Source organism: Rhinatrema bivittatum, chromosome 5 (genome assembly GCF_901001135.1).
Source record: "Rhinatrema bivittatum chromosome 5, aRhiBiv1.1, whole genome shotgun sequence".
Classification (NCBI taxonomy): Eukaryota; Metazoa; Chordata; class Amphibia; order Gymnophiona; family Rhinatrematidae; genus Rhinatrema; species Rhinatrema bivittatum.
Window position 1 is genome coordinate 101,727,710 of NC_042619.1, and position 19,722 is coordinate 101,747,431.

At 41.6% G+C, this 19,722-nt stretch overlaps 1 protein-coding gene across 7 annotated transcripts in view; it reads left to right on the plus strand.

Moving 5' to 3' along the window:
* Positions 1–19,722, plus strand: part of PDS5B (PDS5 cohesin associated factor B) — a 644,248-nt gene that overhangs the window by 384,951 nt on the left and 239,575 nt on the right. For all 7 annotated transcript variants that reach the window (XM_029602667.1, XM_029602671.1, XM_029602673.1 and 4 more), the window contains one exon: positions 14,677–14,792. In XM_029602667.1, coding sequence (XP_029458527.1) covers positions 14,677–14,792 — 116 coding nt within the window. The remainder of the gene's footprint in view (positions 1–14,676; positions 14,793–19,722) is intronic.

Sequence of the window (19,722 nt, forward strand, 5' to 3'; positions counted from 1 at the left end):
TTTTCTACGTTTTCACTGGTTCAGGCTTCTTTTTTGGCCCAGTTGAGCATTAGTGCCTTCAGGCTGGCCTCTTTTTCACAAGTGTTTTGTTTGATTTCACCTTGTTGATTTTTCTCATGCTAGCAGAGAAGCATGCCAGCAGCTTAGAGGTGCTGCACATACAATCACTAGATGTCTATAAGACTATCTCGAGGATAATATTGGATTTATGAGACTTGAGCATGACATCCCTAGCTGTAACAGCTGCACAAAAATGTTGCCTAAGGCCGAAAACTGAAACTACTTGACATCATTTCCTCATTATCAAAGTTGAAGACACAAAGTTCCGAAAGGATCAAGGAGCTGTGCCAACCACTGGTGGCTTATTGGCACTGAGGAATTGGTTGGATTCCACTGAGCTGAGGCCTCAGAAGAGGTCCAGGAGCAAGTAGCTGTTCTGTTCCTAGACATCCCACTTATCAAAGGAGAAGAATTCCACCATGCCGAGTTAAGAACATAAGCGCTTTGCAGTGACAAACAAAATGTTCATCAAGGCCAGCATCCTGTCTCTGACAGTGGCCAATATATGTCACAAATACTTGTTAGGATCCCAAAAAATAGGTCTAGTCCTTCTTGCTCATAACCAGGATAAGCAGTGGGTTATGAACTTTTCCTTCAGTTACTTACCCAAACCCTTTTAAACCCCTTTTAACCCTTTTTTAAATGCAGAGTCATGCATATGGGGTGGGAAATCCAAAAGAACTGTATTTGGGGGAGTGAAGCGCTGATGTGCACGGAGCAGGAGAGAGACCTTGGAGTGAAAGTGTCTAATGATCTGAAGTCAGCAAAACAATGTGACAAGGCAGTAGCTAGTAAGAGAAAGGAAATGATGATCCCCTTCTACAGGGCCTTGGTGAGGCCTCACCTGGAGTACTGTGTTCAGTTCTGGAGACCGTATCTCCAAAGGGACAGAGACAGGATGGAGGCGGTCCAGAGAAGGGTGACCAGAAAGGTGGATGGTCTTCATAAAATGACTTATGAGGAGAGATTGAAGAACCTAAATGTGTATAACCTGGAGGAGAGGAAGAGTAGGGGTGATATGATACAGACTTTCAGGTATTTGACCATGGATCATTAAAACCTTTCAACAACAAACCTCTTCCGTTGGAAAAAAAATCAGTAGAACTAGGGGTCATGATTTGAAACTCCAGGGAGGAAGACTCAGAACCAGTGTCAAGAAATATTTCTTCACAGAGAGTGGATGCCTGGAATGCCTTTTCAGAGGAAGTGGTGAAGACTAAAACTGTGAAGGATTTCAAAGGGGCATGGGATAAACACTGTTGATCCATAAAGGCTAGAGGATGGGAATAAAGAGAAGAGCCATGGGGGTGGCTTGCTGGAATGGTGGCTAGTACCTGGTGATTTTTCTACCCTTAATCAATAAGCCTTCACATGGTTAATGCAACTTCAACATTGCTCTCTGCTTCAATGGCAAGGAGAAATGTGGAAAAGAGGATTTGCATTCAGACAGCAACCAAGAAGGACTGAACTACACAGTCTGGGTAAACAGAGTTGGGGGTAGTTTGCTTATTGTGGCAGTTACTACCCTAAACCAATTAAGCCTGATACTTCACTTTGAATGCATATACAGCGTTGCTCTCTGCGTCAATGGCAGGGCTGTGTGTGGAAAAGAGGATTTACATTCAGACAACATCCAACAAGGCACTGATCTGTGCAGTCGGTGTAAACAAGCATCGGAGTAACTTGCTTGATATGGCAGTTACTACCCTTAACCATTAAGCCTTACGATTCACCTTTGATGCAACTCCATCATTACTCTCTGCATCAACGGCAGGGGGTGGCAGGAAATTTGAATCAAACAATTACCAACAAGGGCCCTGAACTTGGTGGTCGGTGAAACAGATAAGTAAGGGAAAAATAAGTGTGGGAGCTTGCTGGGCAGACTAGATGGGCCGTTTGGTCTTTTTCTGCCATCATTTCTATGTATCTGTGTATAACCCAATTACACTAACTGCTTTGACCACGTCCTCTGGCAACACTTTTTCCATTTTTTTTTAATTGCTACCGATTAACTTCATGAAGCACCCCTAGTCCTAGTACTATTGGAAAGGGTAAATAAGTGTTCCCTATTTACTTGTTTCACACAGCTCATGATTTTGTAGACATCTGTCGTGTTGCCTCTTAGCCATCTCTTCTCCAGGCTGAAGAGTCCTAACCTGTTTAATCTTTCCTTAGAGGAGCTGTTTAATCCCCTTTATCATTTTGGTCTACCTTTTTTGCACTTTTTCAAATTTGGCTGTATCTTTTTTTGAGATGGGACATACAGTACTCAAGGTGCAGTTGTACCATAGGTTGTTTTATGCGTCTCCAGCCAATAAAGATTTGAAAAAGACATTCTTCAGGCATCTATTTTCCTACGTTTGCTCACGGCTTTTCTAGATCGCCTACCTTGTTGCTTTTTGGGCCCATAGGTTGATATCAAGGCATTGATTTTTTCCATTTTATTTTCCATTCCTTATGCCTAGCATTGTTTGAAATCCTTGGCTCAGTGTGCAATGGTGGTCAAAAAAGCAAAGTACTGTCCTTAATGACACCTAATTTAGAGATCAGCATCATGTAAATGTAGTTTGGATTATCTTTCCTATGTGAATCACTTTGTACTTGTCCATAGTACATTTTATCTGCTATTTAGATGCCCAATCCCCTCAGTCTTGCAATGTTGTCTTGCAATTCCTAACAAGGTATTTGGCCTAGAAGGGTCAGAGAGTTTGCATGGAGGTATTGGACCTAAGGTACCATTTTCTATCTGTGTTTGAGGCTGAGATCTTGGAGGTAGAGGTGGCAGCTTTATCTACTCTGAAGTGGCATTGACAGGAATTAGCTCATGCCCTGCTTTGGTGTCGAAGCCACAATAGTCTCCCATAATTGTCTGTTCCTCTATAGTCATTCAATAGGATGTCATCTTGCGTACTTTCTCCCCAGGGTTGGCATCAGCAACCTTTGAGCAGGAGTTGGATTATAGGATCCTTAAGGCCTTCTCTTGGCATTTCAGCTGAGTTGAGATGTTGGTGCAAATTACTTCAGTTCAGACTGTAGTGCCAAAACAAATCTTGAGACCCATGCTTAGCATGAGATGAGCCAGCTCTGGTGTTGAACGTGACTTTCTATTTTTCATTGCCAATACTGTCCGCTTCAAGTAGTAGTTGCTCAGGATCTGTTACCCAGTGTGCTTGCCTCTGAGACAATGGTAGTTTCAGGAATAACCACATTCAAAGGAGGGATGCAAAATCACAGTTTCAGCAAAAAGGCATATAAATGTAATCCAAGGTGTCATCAAGCTTGACACTTAGATTTTGTTTTGTTCTTTTGGATATGATTGATTTAGGATACAAAAACTTTTCTATTTTGTTGAGTCCCAAGAGTAGCTCATCAGTTATAAGATTGCCAGGAGAGTGCTTCTTTTGGCTTTAGAAACTATAGTCATATCTAAGAAAGAGTCTGAGGAGTGCTGGGATCTGCCTTGTATGTTTGATGATTTTGACTTTGAATTGGAGGATTTTTCAGACTTCCCATCAGATCCTTCTACACTACAGACTAGGAGTTGGCCTTCATTGGACGATCTCTTATTCTGCTTTTGTGCAAGAGATAGCTATGCCTGCCTTCCTTTAGTCTGTAACTTAAATGCAACCCAGGGCACCTATGTTTGGTCTCCTCAAATACCTGGATTCCCTGAAGGAACTAATGGTAGTGCCCATCCATAAGCTTCTTAAAGAAGTACAGATGGAGGTGAAGAAGATTACACTCGCTGTGCTTTCAGTTGGACATGAAATAACGCATCAAGGTGGTTCCTTGATTCACCAATCTGTGGTAATTGAATCTGCACTGAAAAGGGTCTATGAAGTCAAAAGTTTATTCTTCTGGAGCATGATACCAAGACTTTGGTTCTTTTTTTATAAGGTTTTCCAGAATATTATACTTTGCTCTTGCATAACTTCTCCCAACTCTACATGGTTGAGTACATATTCCATTCTGCAAGAGACATGGAGATTTGCCAAGCTTGTATTTTCCTGAAAAAGAAGAGAAATTCACTTACTGATGCAAGGAGAGTTATGTGGGAAGCATCTAGTCCGCTCATCCTATTATGCTTTTGAAACTGTATTGAGAATCCTGGCCATAGCAATAGAGGCACACCTTCTCTCATGACTGCAAACGTCAGGTCTCTAGGAGGATGTACATGATAGGCTTGCAGATACTGCATTGTGAGAGCCTTCTTTGGCTAGAAGGTCAAAGAAGGGGTGAATCTGATAAGGCTACTGTTCCATGCTGCAGATTCTCACTGCTTCCAGTTCTCATCTGCATGTGCCACCAGGAGACACTTTTCCAACACAAAAGAAGTTATTACCCTTAAAGTTGACCCCATCAGCAACAAAGCTCAAGATCTCAGCAGCACACTCACAGAAGTTCAAAGCCCTCGACAACAATCCAGATAGAGAGGGTAGGATTTTGATTGACTCCAAAGTCCACAGCCATTGTTGTGGTCTCTTCCAGAGAATCTAGCTGTTAGGAAGGCCTCTAGTAACTTCAGTCAGGTGGGTTTTCTGGATAGTAAGACTACAGATCAAGGATTAGGAAGATACCACCTAACTGCCTATGAATGGAATATTTTCTCATCTTTTCAAGAACTATTACAAGGATCCTCTTCCTCTTACATATTACTGCGGTTGAGCCCACTCCACCACTGGAAAGACAGTGGGCATTATACTTCCATGTACTATAAGTATTAATGTCCAAGAAAATTGGGGAAGGCCACCCTATTTTAGATAGAGTCTTGAACAATTTCCTGGTCAAAGGAAAGTTCAAGATTTCCCAGAGTATCATGATTTGCTTCTTGAACAAAGGAGACTAATTAGGTTCTGGAACTCAGGAATGCCTGTACCCACAGAAATACAACCAGCTCACAAGAAGTTTCTGATTTTGTGATGGATCACATCTCCATTATTGCATGTTACCATTTGACCTGTTGGCAGCTCCTTGTGTCTTCATGAATTGTCTAGCAGTTGCCAGAGCAATTCTACATAGATTGGGGATCTTTGTGTTTCCCTATCTAGATGATTATCTGATCAAGAGCAGTTCTTGGGAAAAAGCAAGTAAATCTATGTGCAGCAGGATGTAGGTGGATTTTGTAGGGTTCATTATAAGATATTGGAAAGTCAAGCTTGATTCTCACTCTGATTGAAATTCAGAGGGGCTTTGCTAGATATAATTCAGGTGAAAGCCAGCCAACAGGGTCAGCAAATTGAGATCTAAGATGAAGGGCATATTGCAACCATCAGCTAGGACGTGTTGAGGATGTTGGGCTGGATGGTCTCAATTCATCTCCATATAAGCAAGCCCGGTGGAACCCTAAAGCCTCTGTGGGACCAAACTTTGCAGGGATTAAGTGAACACACATGTTGCAAGTCAATTCAGACACTGTCTCTGAGACTAGATCATGCTGATCTGACCCAAGGCTTACTATTTCAAATTCCCCAACATCAAATTATCCTGACAACAGACTCCTCAATCTTGGGTTGAGGAGCTCACATTTGAGGTTCCATATACAGAGCTGCTGGTCATTTTGGTAAAGATGACAATATTACATCTATTTCCTGGAGCTCTGGACTGTACTGAATGCTCGTAAGAATTTCAGAATCAAGTTGGCCAACAGAATTTTCTTAGTCCAGATAAACAATCAGTGAGTTATGTTTTATTTGAAGAAGCAAGGAGGAATTGGATCACTCCTCCTGTATCAGGAAGCAGCTAGAATATGAAATAAGTCATTCCAGAGAGATGACCCTAAGAGCTGCATATTTGATGAGGAAAGGGAATGTTCTGGATGAACAAGTTGTCAGATCTTTGATCCCCACGAGTGTTCACTGGATCAGACAATGACAGACATTTTTCTCAAGTGAGGAACACCCAGGATAGATCTGTTTTGCAACTAGTCTGATGGGAAAGTTTAAAACTTCTGCTCCAAGAAGATCGAAGGCCATACTAAAATTGGATATCTTCCTTTCTTTGGGATATTCTCAGATATCTCTGATTGTGGAAACCTTTTTGGCCAATGTAGATTTGGTATTCGCTTGTTTTGGTTTTTTTTTTCCAGGAATTGTTTCAGGAGACCAGTTGAGTTGAAAATGTTTCCAAGCTTGATCATGCTCTCATGGTTTGGATGTTCAGTGGAAAGTGTAATATGCTTTTTTGATTTTTTTTTTGGGAATCTCTCTCAGGTTCTTCTGTTTCCTAGAAAGGAATCCACCAGGAAATTTTGTGAGTTGAAATGAAGGAGGTTTATCATCTGATTTGTGAAAAAGGCCTTAGACCATTTCTCGTGTCTCACACAAAAACAAATAGATTGCCTTCTACATCTTTCAAAGTGTGGCCTGAAGGCCAACTTTAATCAGGGTTCACCTCTGTGCATTTGATACTTATATTGTAAAAAGTAACTGATTCTTCAAAGAACACATTGCAAGCAAGTATTTTTGTAGTTTTAGGATATACATATACAAAAGAAATCCTGGTCCTCTATAGAAAATGATGATGATTTGTGTTCAGATTTGTAATGTTAACCATTTTTTTCTCCCAGTAGAAAAGCACATTACAGTATGTTTTTCATGTAGATAAGCAGCTGAATTAGCCATGCTGTCTCTCAAAGTAAAGTCTTAAGTCTTGCTGTAGTGTGTGTCTGCTTGGCACCTCCCCCTCCCCTGTGTAGAGTCTCCTCAGTCCGTTTTTTCCGCGAGCCTAACAGCCGTGGAGCTCTCGGTCTCTTTGAATGATTTCCTCACAGGAAAGTTTATTTCAGATAAAATCAAAGAAAACCTCAGAAAGTAGCTAGTTTGAGCTAGTTTTTACAGTATTTCATCGAATACTCATCTGAATGCCCTGTCCAGGTTTTAAATTCTGCAGTTGTGGAAAGATCATGTCTGTCACAGACAGACATGTATCTTGTTACTTATGTCTGGGGCCCCAGCATGAGCAATCGACGTGTGCTGCCTGCGGATGAATGTCCCCAGGGCACAGCGTCAAACAGCCGCCAAAATTGAGGATCTGAGGAGGGCTACGTCGGGTTCCTATGCCCCCTCGGAGGAATCGACCAGATCCTCTCCGGGGCCCCCTCGTGCGTCGATGGAGTCGAGCCGGCCACAAGCGGCTTCAGAAGGTGCCTCGGCGTTGATTGCGCCAACAAAAAAGTCTTCATCGACGCATGGAGCAGACGATGCACCATCAACTCTGAGGAAACCTGCTAAGTCGACTGGCATCAGTGCGTCGACCGGCGCTGACACATTGAAGCAGCACCAGTGCATCCAGCGCATCCAGCACTCATAAGAAGGCCCATGCTTCGGGATTGACGCATGCCCACTCCACATCGAAGCATCGACGCACTTCTGACTCCTTACATCAACCATCGACTCAGCCTTAAAAACCAAAAAAGCACATATCTGGTCATAAGAAACGTAAAGAACCATCCCCCCTCATCATTGTGGACGAGGATCCTTCTTCTTCTGCTCCATCCTCTTTGTCTGAACAAGAGGAACCCTTAATCAAAAGACCACGTAAGGGGTCCTTAACCACTGACAAGTCTGGAAGGCAACTCCATTCTCAACCATCACATATTCCACCATCTGTACCATCTCAGGGTGCTTTAGCATCACAGGCGATGTCGCAGATATCGCTAATTTTGGCAAAAGTTTTATCCACAGCTGCTGATCAAGACCAGCCTGCAACAAAACCTAGTCCTGAGGCACCATAGTCACCTACTGGCAGTCCCAACCCGGGTCCAGCCCCAACATCACAGACTACTGCGCCACAAGACGTCTCACTAATGTTGTCGTCTTCGGGTTCTTCCACTGGTTATCCTTCCGACCCTCCGGAGGACCAGCCGGAGCCTGTGTCACCTCCTGAGGACTTGACCTATTCAAAATTCTTAGAAAGAGTTGGACAAATTCTAAATATTGAGACGAGAAAATTACCTGATCCTAGAGCGGATGTTCTGGGTCTACTGAAAGTCTTCGAACTCCTTCTGAACCGGTGGCTCTCCCATCTCATGAGGTTCTAGACTCCTTGATGAAAAGAGCATGGGAGACTCCTCTAACTGGCCCCTGGACATCCAGAAAGTCAGAACTTAAGTATAGGATGCAACAATCCTCATTCTGCACCCACGTTCAACTACCTCACGCATCTGTGGTTGTAGAATCTGCAATGCAGAAAGCACGCAAATCCTGGCTACGTTCTAACACACCACCTGGACGCGACTCCAAATATTTCGATGATTTGGCAAAATGTGCATATCAGCCAGGCATGCTGAATACAAAAATACAGCAGCATCAATTTGCGATCACACAATACCTATTTCAATGTCTACAGGACCTCAAACCTAAGATCCAAGACAGTGCGCCTGACCAGCATCTGCCCGATGAATTTCATCATATATAAGAGGGATTACGACGACTGATTCGCACGATCTACGAGGGTTTCAAGACCTCAGCCAAGTCAACTGCTAACGCCATCGCAGCCAGACGAATGGCATGGCTCTGAGCCAGCACAATAAGAGAGGATGTGTATGAGAAATTGGCTAATCTTCCTTGCCATCCTGATAACTTGTTTGGCGACCACTTCAAGGACACGGTTGCACAATTAAAAGAGCAGAAACTAGCTGTCCAGTCTCTCGCCACTCCATCACCTTTTTCCTACAGTAGAGGCTACTATTCTAGTTATAGGAAACCACAATTCCAACGCAGCCCTTTCCAGCCTTATCCTCCCTCTAGACCGGCTTATTACCCATCGTCTCGCCCACAAACGTCTCAAGCTCCAGCTTCTAGGCAACGTCAGAGAACACCAAAGCCTAGACTTCCGCAAAAGCAGAACCAACCTAAACCCTCACAAGGTTTTTAGGACTTCACACACCACCGCTACCAGCACCAGTTGGGGGCAGGCTCCTATAATTCTTGTCTGCCTGGGAGAACATCACAACTGACCTCTGGGTTTTAAAGATCATAAAGGAGGGTTATTCCTTAATCTTCAACACCCTTCCTGTTATTCCACATTTAGTGCCCAACAGGGAGCAATATATCCATGCCCAACAAATGCACCTGGAAATCAACAACCTCCTAAAACAACATTGCATACAGGAACTACCTGTGTCTCACACATGATGATATTCCCAGTACTTCCTCATTCCAAAGAAATCAGGAGGGTTCTGTCCTATCTTGGATCTCCGGGAACTCAACAAGCACCTTACGAAGGAGAAGTTCAAGATGACATCACTCAAAAGCATACTACCCTTTATACAACACAGAGACTGGATGTGTTCCATAGATCCAAAGGATGCCTATTCACACATACCAATGCACAAAGCTTCCTGGCAGTACCTTTGCTTCACAGCGATGAATCGGCAATTTCAATGCATGGTACTTCCATTTGGCCTCTCCTGGGCTTCCAGAGTATTCACAAAATGTCTAGCGGTAGCGGTGGCTCACCTACGTTGCCAGAGTATTCAGATATTTCCCTATCTAGACGATTGGCTTCTAGTAGCACCTAGCCCCTCTATTCTCCAGACAAATCTCCTCGCAACCATTGGGTATTTGGACAAATTGGGTTACTAATCAATTATGAAAAGTCGAATCTCCAACCCATGCAAGCGTTGCAGTTCATTGGAGCCCACATCGACACTTTGAAGGACAGAGCATTCCTTCCCAAGCCAAGAACAACAGCACTCAGAGCTCTAGCTCAAATACTAAAGCGCTTATCCACAGCTCCGGTACGTCAAGTGTTGAAACTTCTCAGGCATATAGCTGCAGCGATCTATGTGATCCCCCAGACACGACTTCGCATGCGGTGCCTTCAGTGGGGACTGAAATCTCAATGGAAACAGTTCTCCGACCGCCTCTCTGCTCCTGTCTCCATTACAAACAGCATGAAGCGGGATAGACTGGTGGCTGTCGGAAGCTCCCCTTCGTCCTCTGCATCAAGTCATACTCACCACGGATGCCTCAACGAAGGAATGGGGAGTGCACCTATCTCACCTTCAAACTCAAGGCTTCTGGTCCAACTGGGAGAGTTTGCAACAGATAAACCTCCTGGAACTCAGAGTAGTTCGGAACGCTCTCCGAACTTTTCAGCTCAATCTCAGGGGAAAAGTAGTGCTTATCCACACAGGCAACCAAATGGCAATGTTCTATATAAACAAAGAAGGCGGGTCTGGTTCTTGGACTCTGTGCAAGGAAGAGGTGACCAACAATTCAAGCCACTTACTTCCCCGGCATAGACAACAACAGAGCAGACAAGCTGAGCAGAATCTTTCATCCCCACGAATGGGAATTACAACAAAAGGTAGCCCTACAACTTCCGATCCTGGGGCTGGCCTCGTGTTGATCTTTTCGCCATGGAGCAGAACCAAAAAGTTCAAATATTTTGCTCTCTCTTCCCATCTCCTCATCGGATGACACAAGACACATTTCTCATAAACTGGTCGGAGGGCCTACTATGCACCTTTCCACCAATACCACTAATTTCACACACAGTGCAGAAATGCATCATGGATTCGGCAGATCTCATCCTAATAGCTCCAGCATGCCAAGACAGTCATGGTATGCGCATACCTTCTCCACCTCTCAGTGGACTCTCCAATTCCACTAGGAAACAGCCCTTGCCCCCTAACCCAAGATGAGGGCACTCTTCTGCACCCACTACACTCCTCTCTAAACCTCACAGCGAGGAGATGAGAGGACACTATTTCAAAACCTGAACCTCTCTCCTCAACTGGAAGACATCCTGATTTCCTCTAGAAAACCTTCCACCAGATTAAACTGCAAAAGAAAATGGCTGAACTATACAGCTTGGTGCTCAACTATTAATATAGATCAATTCACATGCCCAGCATGTGATTTGCTCACATATCTTCACAGTCTTTACCAAAGGGGACTGGCAACAGTTTCACTCAAGAGTGCACCTCAGCACTATCTCAGCTTATCATTTTTTACTAAATGATGCACCTATTTCTACTCATCCGCTAATCTCCAGATTTATGAAAGGAGTACTGCGACTATGCCCACCAGTACAAAAACCACCTGTACCATGGGATCTGAACCTTGTTCTAGAACAACTCATGCTACCACCCTTTGAACCACTTGAAACCTGTCACCCCAGATACCTGGCATGGGAGGTACTTTTCCTGGTAGCGCTCACTTCGGCTAGACAAGTCAGCGAACTTCAAGCTTTAGTTCACTATTCTCCATACCTGGTTTTCTACCATGATAAAGTTGTATTGCGACTACATCCAACTTTCTTACCAAAGGTGGTCTCATCTTTCTACCTAAATCAATCCATTACTCTTCCAACCTTTCATTCTCATCCTCATACGGATGAAACTCAATGCAGACTACACACTTTAGATTGCAAACGAGCGCTGGCGTACTATAAACAACGTGCAGCAGCCCCTTCCAGACCTTCTCAACTATTCCTCTTCTTTAATCGAATGCACCAGGCTTACCAGTTTCAAAAAGGACATTGTTATCCTGGATTTATTTATTTTATTTATTTAAAAGTATTTGTATACCATCTTTACAAACAATGTTTAATCAAAACGGTTTACATAAGTAAATAAAATATATGTAAACAAAAGAAATTAAAAAACATAAAATTATAAAAAAGCATAGAAATTACAAAAATGATCAATTGAAAATAATAAATATCTAAAAAAAATAATTAGTTAATATAAGACAAATCAATATATAATGATGTCACGCCATTTTATTTGTAAGCATGGGAAAAAGAGAGATTGTTATTTAGTAAGTGATATATGGAATGCAGTTTGAAACAGATGTGTTTTTAAGGATTTTTTTAAATGTTTAGAATTGGATATGGATTTTAGGGAATCCGGTAGTGCGTTCCATAGGATTGGACCAATGACTGAGAATGCTCTTTTTCTGGTGATATCAAGACGGGCTTGTCGCGGTGATGGGATATCTAGAAGGTTTTTGTCCAGTGATCTTAAGTACCTAGCAGGTTTGTATATTCGAAGAATAGAACATAAGGTAACAGAATTAGGAGTGTAAATGGGAGAGTGTATAATGGACAGAATCTTGAATTTTATTCTGTATTTAACTGGTAGCCAGTGTAAGGATTGAAGTATCGGAGTAATATGATTTTTTATTGAAGAGTTTGTAAGAATACGTGCTGCTGCATTTTGGATCAGTTGGAGTGAATGAAGTGTGTTGTCTGGGAGACCTATGTAAAGAGAATTACAGTAATCAAGCCCAGAAAAGATGAGTGATTGAAGAATAGTCCGGAAGTCGTGAAAGAAAAGTAGAGGGCGGAGCCGTTTCAGGAGTTGAAGCTTGTAGAATGAGTTCCTAGTAATCATGGATATGTGCTGCTTTAGTGAGAGGTCTGAATTGATGGTTATACCTAAGTTTTTTGCTGATTTAGAGATAGGGATAGTAGTTCCATTAAATACAAGTTGGGGTGGGGGACCTATGGATGAATCAGTAATTGATGAGAGGTGGACTATTTCTGTTTTTTTTGGATTTAGTTTCAGACGATTATGGGAAAGCCAAGTGTCTATAGTTGTGAGATATAGGGATACTAAAGATAATGTATGGGTCCAAGAGGTGTTGTATGGTACCATAAACTGTATGTTGTCAGCATATATTTTAAATTGTATGTTTAGTGAGGCTAGGATACTGCAGAGAGGTATCAGATAAATATTGAAAAGAATAGGAGATAGAGAAAGAACCCTGTGGAAAACCTGATGCAATAGAGTATGGTTCAGAAGAATAATTATTTATATTGACTTGTTGGATGCGATCAGATAGAAATGAAATAAACCATTGTAATACAACACAAACTGCATCCATTTTTGCTATCAATGACTCTCAGAACGACTATCATCTTCGCCTAAGGCTCACCAAATCAGAGCAGTAGCAGCCTCTATTGCCCATCTATGTAATGTACCCATATTGGACATTTGCAAAGCTGCAACCTGGTCCTCACTTCATACCTTTACTACTTATTACTGTTTGGACAAGCTTGCTTCAACAGATGTGTCCATGGGCAAACAGATTTTAACAGCGGGCACTTCCTAACTATTTTCATATCACTAAGGACTGTCTGCAACATATTTGCAACTTGAGCACACAAGCAATAAGACACTTAACAACCATTCCAGCTCAAGTTGCTATCTGGGGATTCCCAGACAGCATGGCTAATTCTGCTGCTTATCTACATGAAAAGAGCAAGTTTGCTAAACGGTGTTTTCCGTAGATAGCAGATGAATTAGCCATGCTGACCCTCCCACCTCCCCGGACAGTCTTGCTACTAGCTATCTTGCTTTATCACGGACTGAGGAGACTCTACACAGGGGAGGGGGAGGTGCCAAGCAGGCACACACTACAGCAAGACTTAAGACTTTACTTTGAGAGCTCCGCCACCTATAGGACAGGAGGGATGTCCCAGACAGCATGGCTAATTTATCTGCTATCTACGGAAAACACCGTTTACAGTAAGCAAACATGCTCGTATTGCTTAAGAAATGGAGATTTTACCAGTATGCTTATTTTTTTTTTTTTTGGGAAGGTTTCAATCATTTCCAGAATCTTACCAGCACATTAATGTTATCTGTAGTTTCCAATTAATATCAGACAGTTCCACCTGGTTATACTTTTCTTTTTTGTAACTAAAGTGAAAGTCACATTTAGCTATTGATTAGAGATGAGATCATTTTTAGTTTTCCAAGAAAATGATTTTAGTGAATCTTTCCTCTGATTTTCTCCTTCCAAAGAAATCTGGGGCTATAATATATATACTTGTCGTGCCTTGTTCATTCCCTTCCCACCAAAAATCTAGTTTTGAGATGGAAACCCAGAGATTGTTCCTGCTTTTAAAGTATTTCATTTTTTCTATCAATCTAAGAAATAACTTGCATCTGGGTTATAAACCTCAGCTCTTCAGAGAAACATTTTTACTTCACCTAGCCAACCCTTCCTTTCTTGCTCCCTGAGTAATTTCCTTTTAGTTTTGTTGTGTTGCTGCATTTACATAGAGGCTTGTGTTAGAGCTTAGTAATGACTACTTATATACACATCTGTGTTCTTGACCATTGGGAATTTTTTAATCTACCCATGAGCTGTCATTTTCAGTCCAAGGAGCATTCATTTGTTTTTTGAAACCTGAAAATTATATTGAAATTTGTGCAGCCTTTTAGCTAGTCAGTTTTTTCAGTCATATGTTTTTGCTGTCAAACACAATACCGCTGCTGCTTAGCATAGTTGGCAATTAGGAAATGATACCATTTAATGAAAGGAAACCTACCTGTATCTACTGTTCCAAATAGAAGCAGTTCTTTTTTTATTACCTTTATCACAATTCCACTAATTAGTTTTTTTCCTTTTGTTTCATTAGCATCTATGCTAGGAGAAATACTGTTTTCCCCATTAACCGTTTTCTATTTGGAAATGGTTATCTTCACAGTTTTCTTGAGAGAAGGTTCTTGCACCAGATATAAATTAGATAAAGTAGCTGGATAACCCTACATTTGAATCTTAAATTATGAATGTATGCCTATCTGTTTGCATTGGGTGAAACATTGGTTATTGGGATTTTTTTCTTATTTGTGTGTTGTGTGTTAATGTTTTGCAGCGTGAGATTACAAAGAAGTTGAGCAACCCAAAGCAGCCAACAAATCCCTTCCTGGAAATGATTAAGTTTCTTCTGGAGAGAATAGCCCCTGTACATATTGATACCGAATCCATCAGGTATATAAATTTTATTGTTGTGCAAGTGAGAGCATGTAGACATGAGAAGAAATGGAAGTAATACTTTGGTAATTATCTTAGAAGGATCACATTTACTATTCTCCATTGCCAAACAGGCATGAATTAGCCTTATGCAAAGTGACATCATTCAAGGTGCCGACATGGATCCCACTCTCAGAATTCAGCAAAGGCTTTACCCAGCATGTGTGGGAATGAGCACAATGTCTTTGGAGCCGTTTAGTCTTTCTTTTTCCAAGATACCGCAGATGTAGTCTCTCTCTCCAATGTGTATATCCATATATCTATATATATGTGTGTGTATATCTATATATATATAGATATACACACACACACATGCAGAAAATAAAAGAAAAGTACGGAGAAGCCAAAGGCTAAAAAGCCTGCAGTATGAGAGTATAAGGCCTGCATCTGTGAGTGCTGGATGCCCATCACAGATACACATGCCTTCTGCTATAGATGCTTGAACCAGGACCATAACGTCTTAAACTCCAACAGCTGTGGTTGTATGTCCCCTAGGGTGGAGCAGTACCATACATGGGAGATGGAAGCCCTAATTAAAGTGCCAGTGGGTAAGAGCCTCAAGTCTCTGTGTGAAGCTGAGCAGTGGAGCTGCTCTTTGTTAATTAATGAGGCTTTGTGCTACTGGCATAAGAAGGAGAGGCAGGAAATTTCCCCCTCTCAATCCCCCAAATATGGAAAGCACCTATACCCCACCCCCTTGATTGTTGCCCTCCAGATCATGGTCATGGTTTTAGTATTCAATAAAGAAAAAGAAGAGGAAAAAGGATGTAAATCCAATATATAACTTATGAAACAAAAATAATAAATATTAACAACTTATATAACAGCAGATGACAATATCATCAATGATTGCCTCAAGATCTCTCTCTGCAGCCTCTCGCCACTCAATGGGCCGCAAGCCGCAATCGGTCAGTGAAGCATTTAGTTATTCATAATCATTTATTGTCATCATACTGTAAAGTTATAACAAATTTTTATAAAGAAAATTATTTTAATAATATTTTAATAGGAATCTCAAACACTGTGATAATGCACCACTAGAAAATCTAAAAATTTACTGTTTCCCACATTACAGACTACCCCAAATTCTAAAATACCCAATGTCTAATACCCAACAGTCGAAGAAACATGTACTTAGCTTAATTTGACACGGCCAAAAGGCTCATACAGTGTAAAACACCGTCATCACATTTTAAAGCTATCCTTTAAAGGATAGCTTTAAATGTGATGACGGTGTTTAAAGCTATCCTTTAAAGGATAGCTTTAAATGTGATGACGGTGTTTAAAGCTATCCTTTAAAGGATAGCTTTAAATGTGATGACGGTGTTTTACACTGTATGAGCCTTTTGGCCGTGTCAAATTAAGCTAAGTACATGTTTCTTCGACTGTTGGGTATTAGACATTTTGTATTTTAGAATTTGGGGTAGTCTGTAATGTGGGAAACACAGTAAATTTTTAGATTTTCTAGTGGTGCATTATCACAGTGTTTGAGATTCCTAATTAAAATATTATTAAAATAATTTTCTTTATAAAAATTTGTTATAACTTTACAGTATGATGACAATAAATGATTATGAATAACTAAATGCTTCACTGACCGATTGCGGCTTGCGGCCCATTGAGTGGCGAGAGGCTGCAGAGAGAGATCTTGAGGCAATCATTGATGATATTGTCATCTGCTGTTATATAAGTTGTTAATATTTATTATTTTTGTTTCATAAGTTATATATTGGATTTACATCCTTTTTCCTCTTCTTTTTCTTTATTGAATATATATTGGAGAGGGTTTTTGCTTCTTTAGTGTTGATTATTTATCATGGTTTTAGTATGGCATAAGAAGCCTATGGTTCTAGAGGTGATGCAGAGAAATGTGCCTCTGAGCTGACCAATGTTACTACAGGTGCGGCTGTGGTGCCAGGTTCCTCTCTAACTTTTCTGGCAATCCTCAGTGACGATGAGCAAACTTGGGTTTTTGAAAAGGATATATGTCCTCTAATTCCAGTTCAGAGGATTCCTCAACAAGTTGAAGCCCAGTTATTGGAGCTAGTAAAAAATGTATTTGCCTCCTTAAACCCTGAAGAGGAGAGGGAGATTAGAACCTCTTCTTTCCAAGATGGTGGGAATTTTCACATGTAGTGGGTCTGCTCTAAGTTCCATACATATTTCACTTAACAGATTCTGGCATTGGGTGTAAATTCTCACTAATCCATGAAGGAACTCTTCTGGAAGAAAAGTGGCTCTGTTTACTCTGAGTTTCTCCCAGACAGTTCACCTCTGAATTAGTAGAGGTTTCCACTTTGGGTTGCCTTTGTCATCAAGGCCATGGCTTTGTGTTCTCTTGTGGTCAGGGGTCAAGGACTCCATGGGGACTCCATCTGATTCTCTTCCCAAATTGCCACAGCATACCTCCCCTGTGGAGGATCTCTGCTTCTCCAGGTTCATGGTTAAGCTGGCAAAGACTATCAGGAAGGAAAAGGACCTGAGAACAGATGTCTTTGGGTGCATTTAGTTACTTCAACTCCCAACAGATTTTGCAAACTTTTCCAGAAACTTCAGATGAGAATTTGGTTGACTCCTACATCATGCTTACCAGTGGTGCAGAAGCTAGACTTCAGATGTAGAGTGCAAGCTGCCTGAAATTTGAGGCGGTCCAGTTACCAACCCATTCCATGTTGGTAGAATCAGCATTAAAGCATGCTAAGTGCACTGATGAGCACCCTGATACACCCCTAGGGAAGGCACTGAAGGCTTTCAATGTGTTTCAGAAGTTGTTCTCGCAGGGCTGCATGCTGAGTGCTCGGTTTACAGCTGACCAGCCCTACATGGTGCAGTATTTGCACAAATGTGTCCAGAAGCTAAAACCTTTTATGGAATTGTCAGACCCAGAGCAGGTGGACTTACATTAAGCACTGGAAGGCGTAGAGGAATGTGAGAAACATCTTATATGTTCTATATATGAAGCTTTTGATACTGTAGCAGGACTTTGGCAGCTTCTGTAGGAACTCACATAGTTACAAGTGAGCAGACTTTGAGAGGATGTACATGTTTGTCTTGCAGATATGTCCTGAACAGAGAACAACTTGACTCACTGGCTCAGATTAAGAAGAAATAACCAATCTTAGAATCAGCTGCAATGGAGGACCAACTGTCCCTTCCTAGTGCCAGTATTTCTATTATGAGCACCCATTTTTCCAGAGATGGTATTCTGCCCTGTTCTCACTGTTCAAGTGCTTCCCACGTTTTAACAGCAGCATATGCCTGCTTGAGGGTATCAGCCCAAGGCTTAGCAGCATATGCAGCCAAATCTAGGCACTAGTTTTTAATGACTGAGACCCCCTTCCTTACCTTCTCAGATGGGAGAAAGGGTTCAGTCTTTCCTTCCAAACTCGCTGTGGATCACCAAAACTGTGGAATATAACTATCATTTATGCTTCTCTTGACCTCCAATTCAGCGGATTTTGGTCTTCAATTTCCAACCCTTCTTAATCTGACCACCTTCAGATGGTGGTTGAACTGGTACCTTGTTAGGAGTGTAGCAGGGATTATATTCCTGATGTTTCGTAATCCCCAAGATGTCAGGGGATTGAGTCCTATATTGGATTTACAAAGACTGAACAAGCTACTGGTTAAGGAGAAGTTAAACATGAACTCCTCCAGACAAGTCTTTCTTTTCATTTATTTATTTAGAGTTTTTCTATACCGGCATTCATGAAAAAATCTCATCATGCTGGTTTACAATTAACAAGGGGTGTCAACCAGGGGATTGGTTGTGCGCTATGGATATGAAAGAAATTTATACCCATTCTCATAAATCCCAACCATAAGCTGTTCCTCAGGTTCATGGTGAAAAATATGCACTGCCAGTACAAGATGCTCTCCTTTGACCTCTTGGTAGCCCCAAGTGTTTTCACAAAATGCCTTTCAGTAGTGGAGGCACATCTTTATTGGCAGGGAATCTGTGTATTCCCATGGATGATTGATTGGTGATGGGTCCACCTCGGGCAGCAGTTCTGGAATCCCTTAAAGTCCATACAATTTATCTAGTCCCTGATCTACCTGGGCAACTTTGCCAAGTCAAACCTGGTTCTGTCTCAGAATTCAGTTCTTAGAAGCCTGGATATACTTGCTTCCAGAAAAAGCTTTTTTCTCCCATCAAAAGTCACATTGTTGATGTACCTAGTGGGGATCTGCCTTTAATTGGATAGAGCATCAGGAAGGTCTGTCCTGGTGGTTCTTGCTTGCATAGCAGCTGAGGTGTATGTGGTATCTCTGATTTATCTACATATGTGGGGCTTTCAGTGGGGTCTCCAAAGCTAATCAGTTAAGTCTATCAACTAAACACAAAAATCTTGGTGATCTCTGCGATGAGAGCATCACTTAAGTATTGGATGAATCCAGATGTTCTTCTGCTAAGAGTCCCACTGTATCAAGTGACTGTCTACCAGTGCCTCTCCATGCGGTAAGAGGTGTGCACTTCTGCAGCAAGGACCCAAGGATTGTGGTCCCCAATGGAAAATCATCTGCAAATCAGCCACCTAAAACTACAGAACATTTGGTATTTTCTGAGTGCATTTTTCTCATCTCTTGAGAGAGAGAAATTTAATCCTGATGAACAACCAAGTGACCACTTTCTGGATAAACAAGCAGGGAGGTTTGAGACTCTTATGACCTCTGCTACAAAGCCATCCAGATTTGCCTGTGGACTTGACATTACAATGCCCATCTCCAGGCAATCTACTTTCCAAAGAATCCAGAATACATTGAGGGATTACCTCAGTAGTGTTACAACCACACAAGTGGTCCATTGATCAGAGAGGTGCAGATGACTTGTTCAGTTGCTGAGGAAAGCTAGTGATCAATTTGTTCACCTCAAACGTCAACAGAAAAG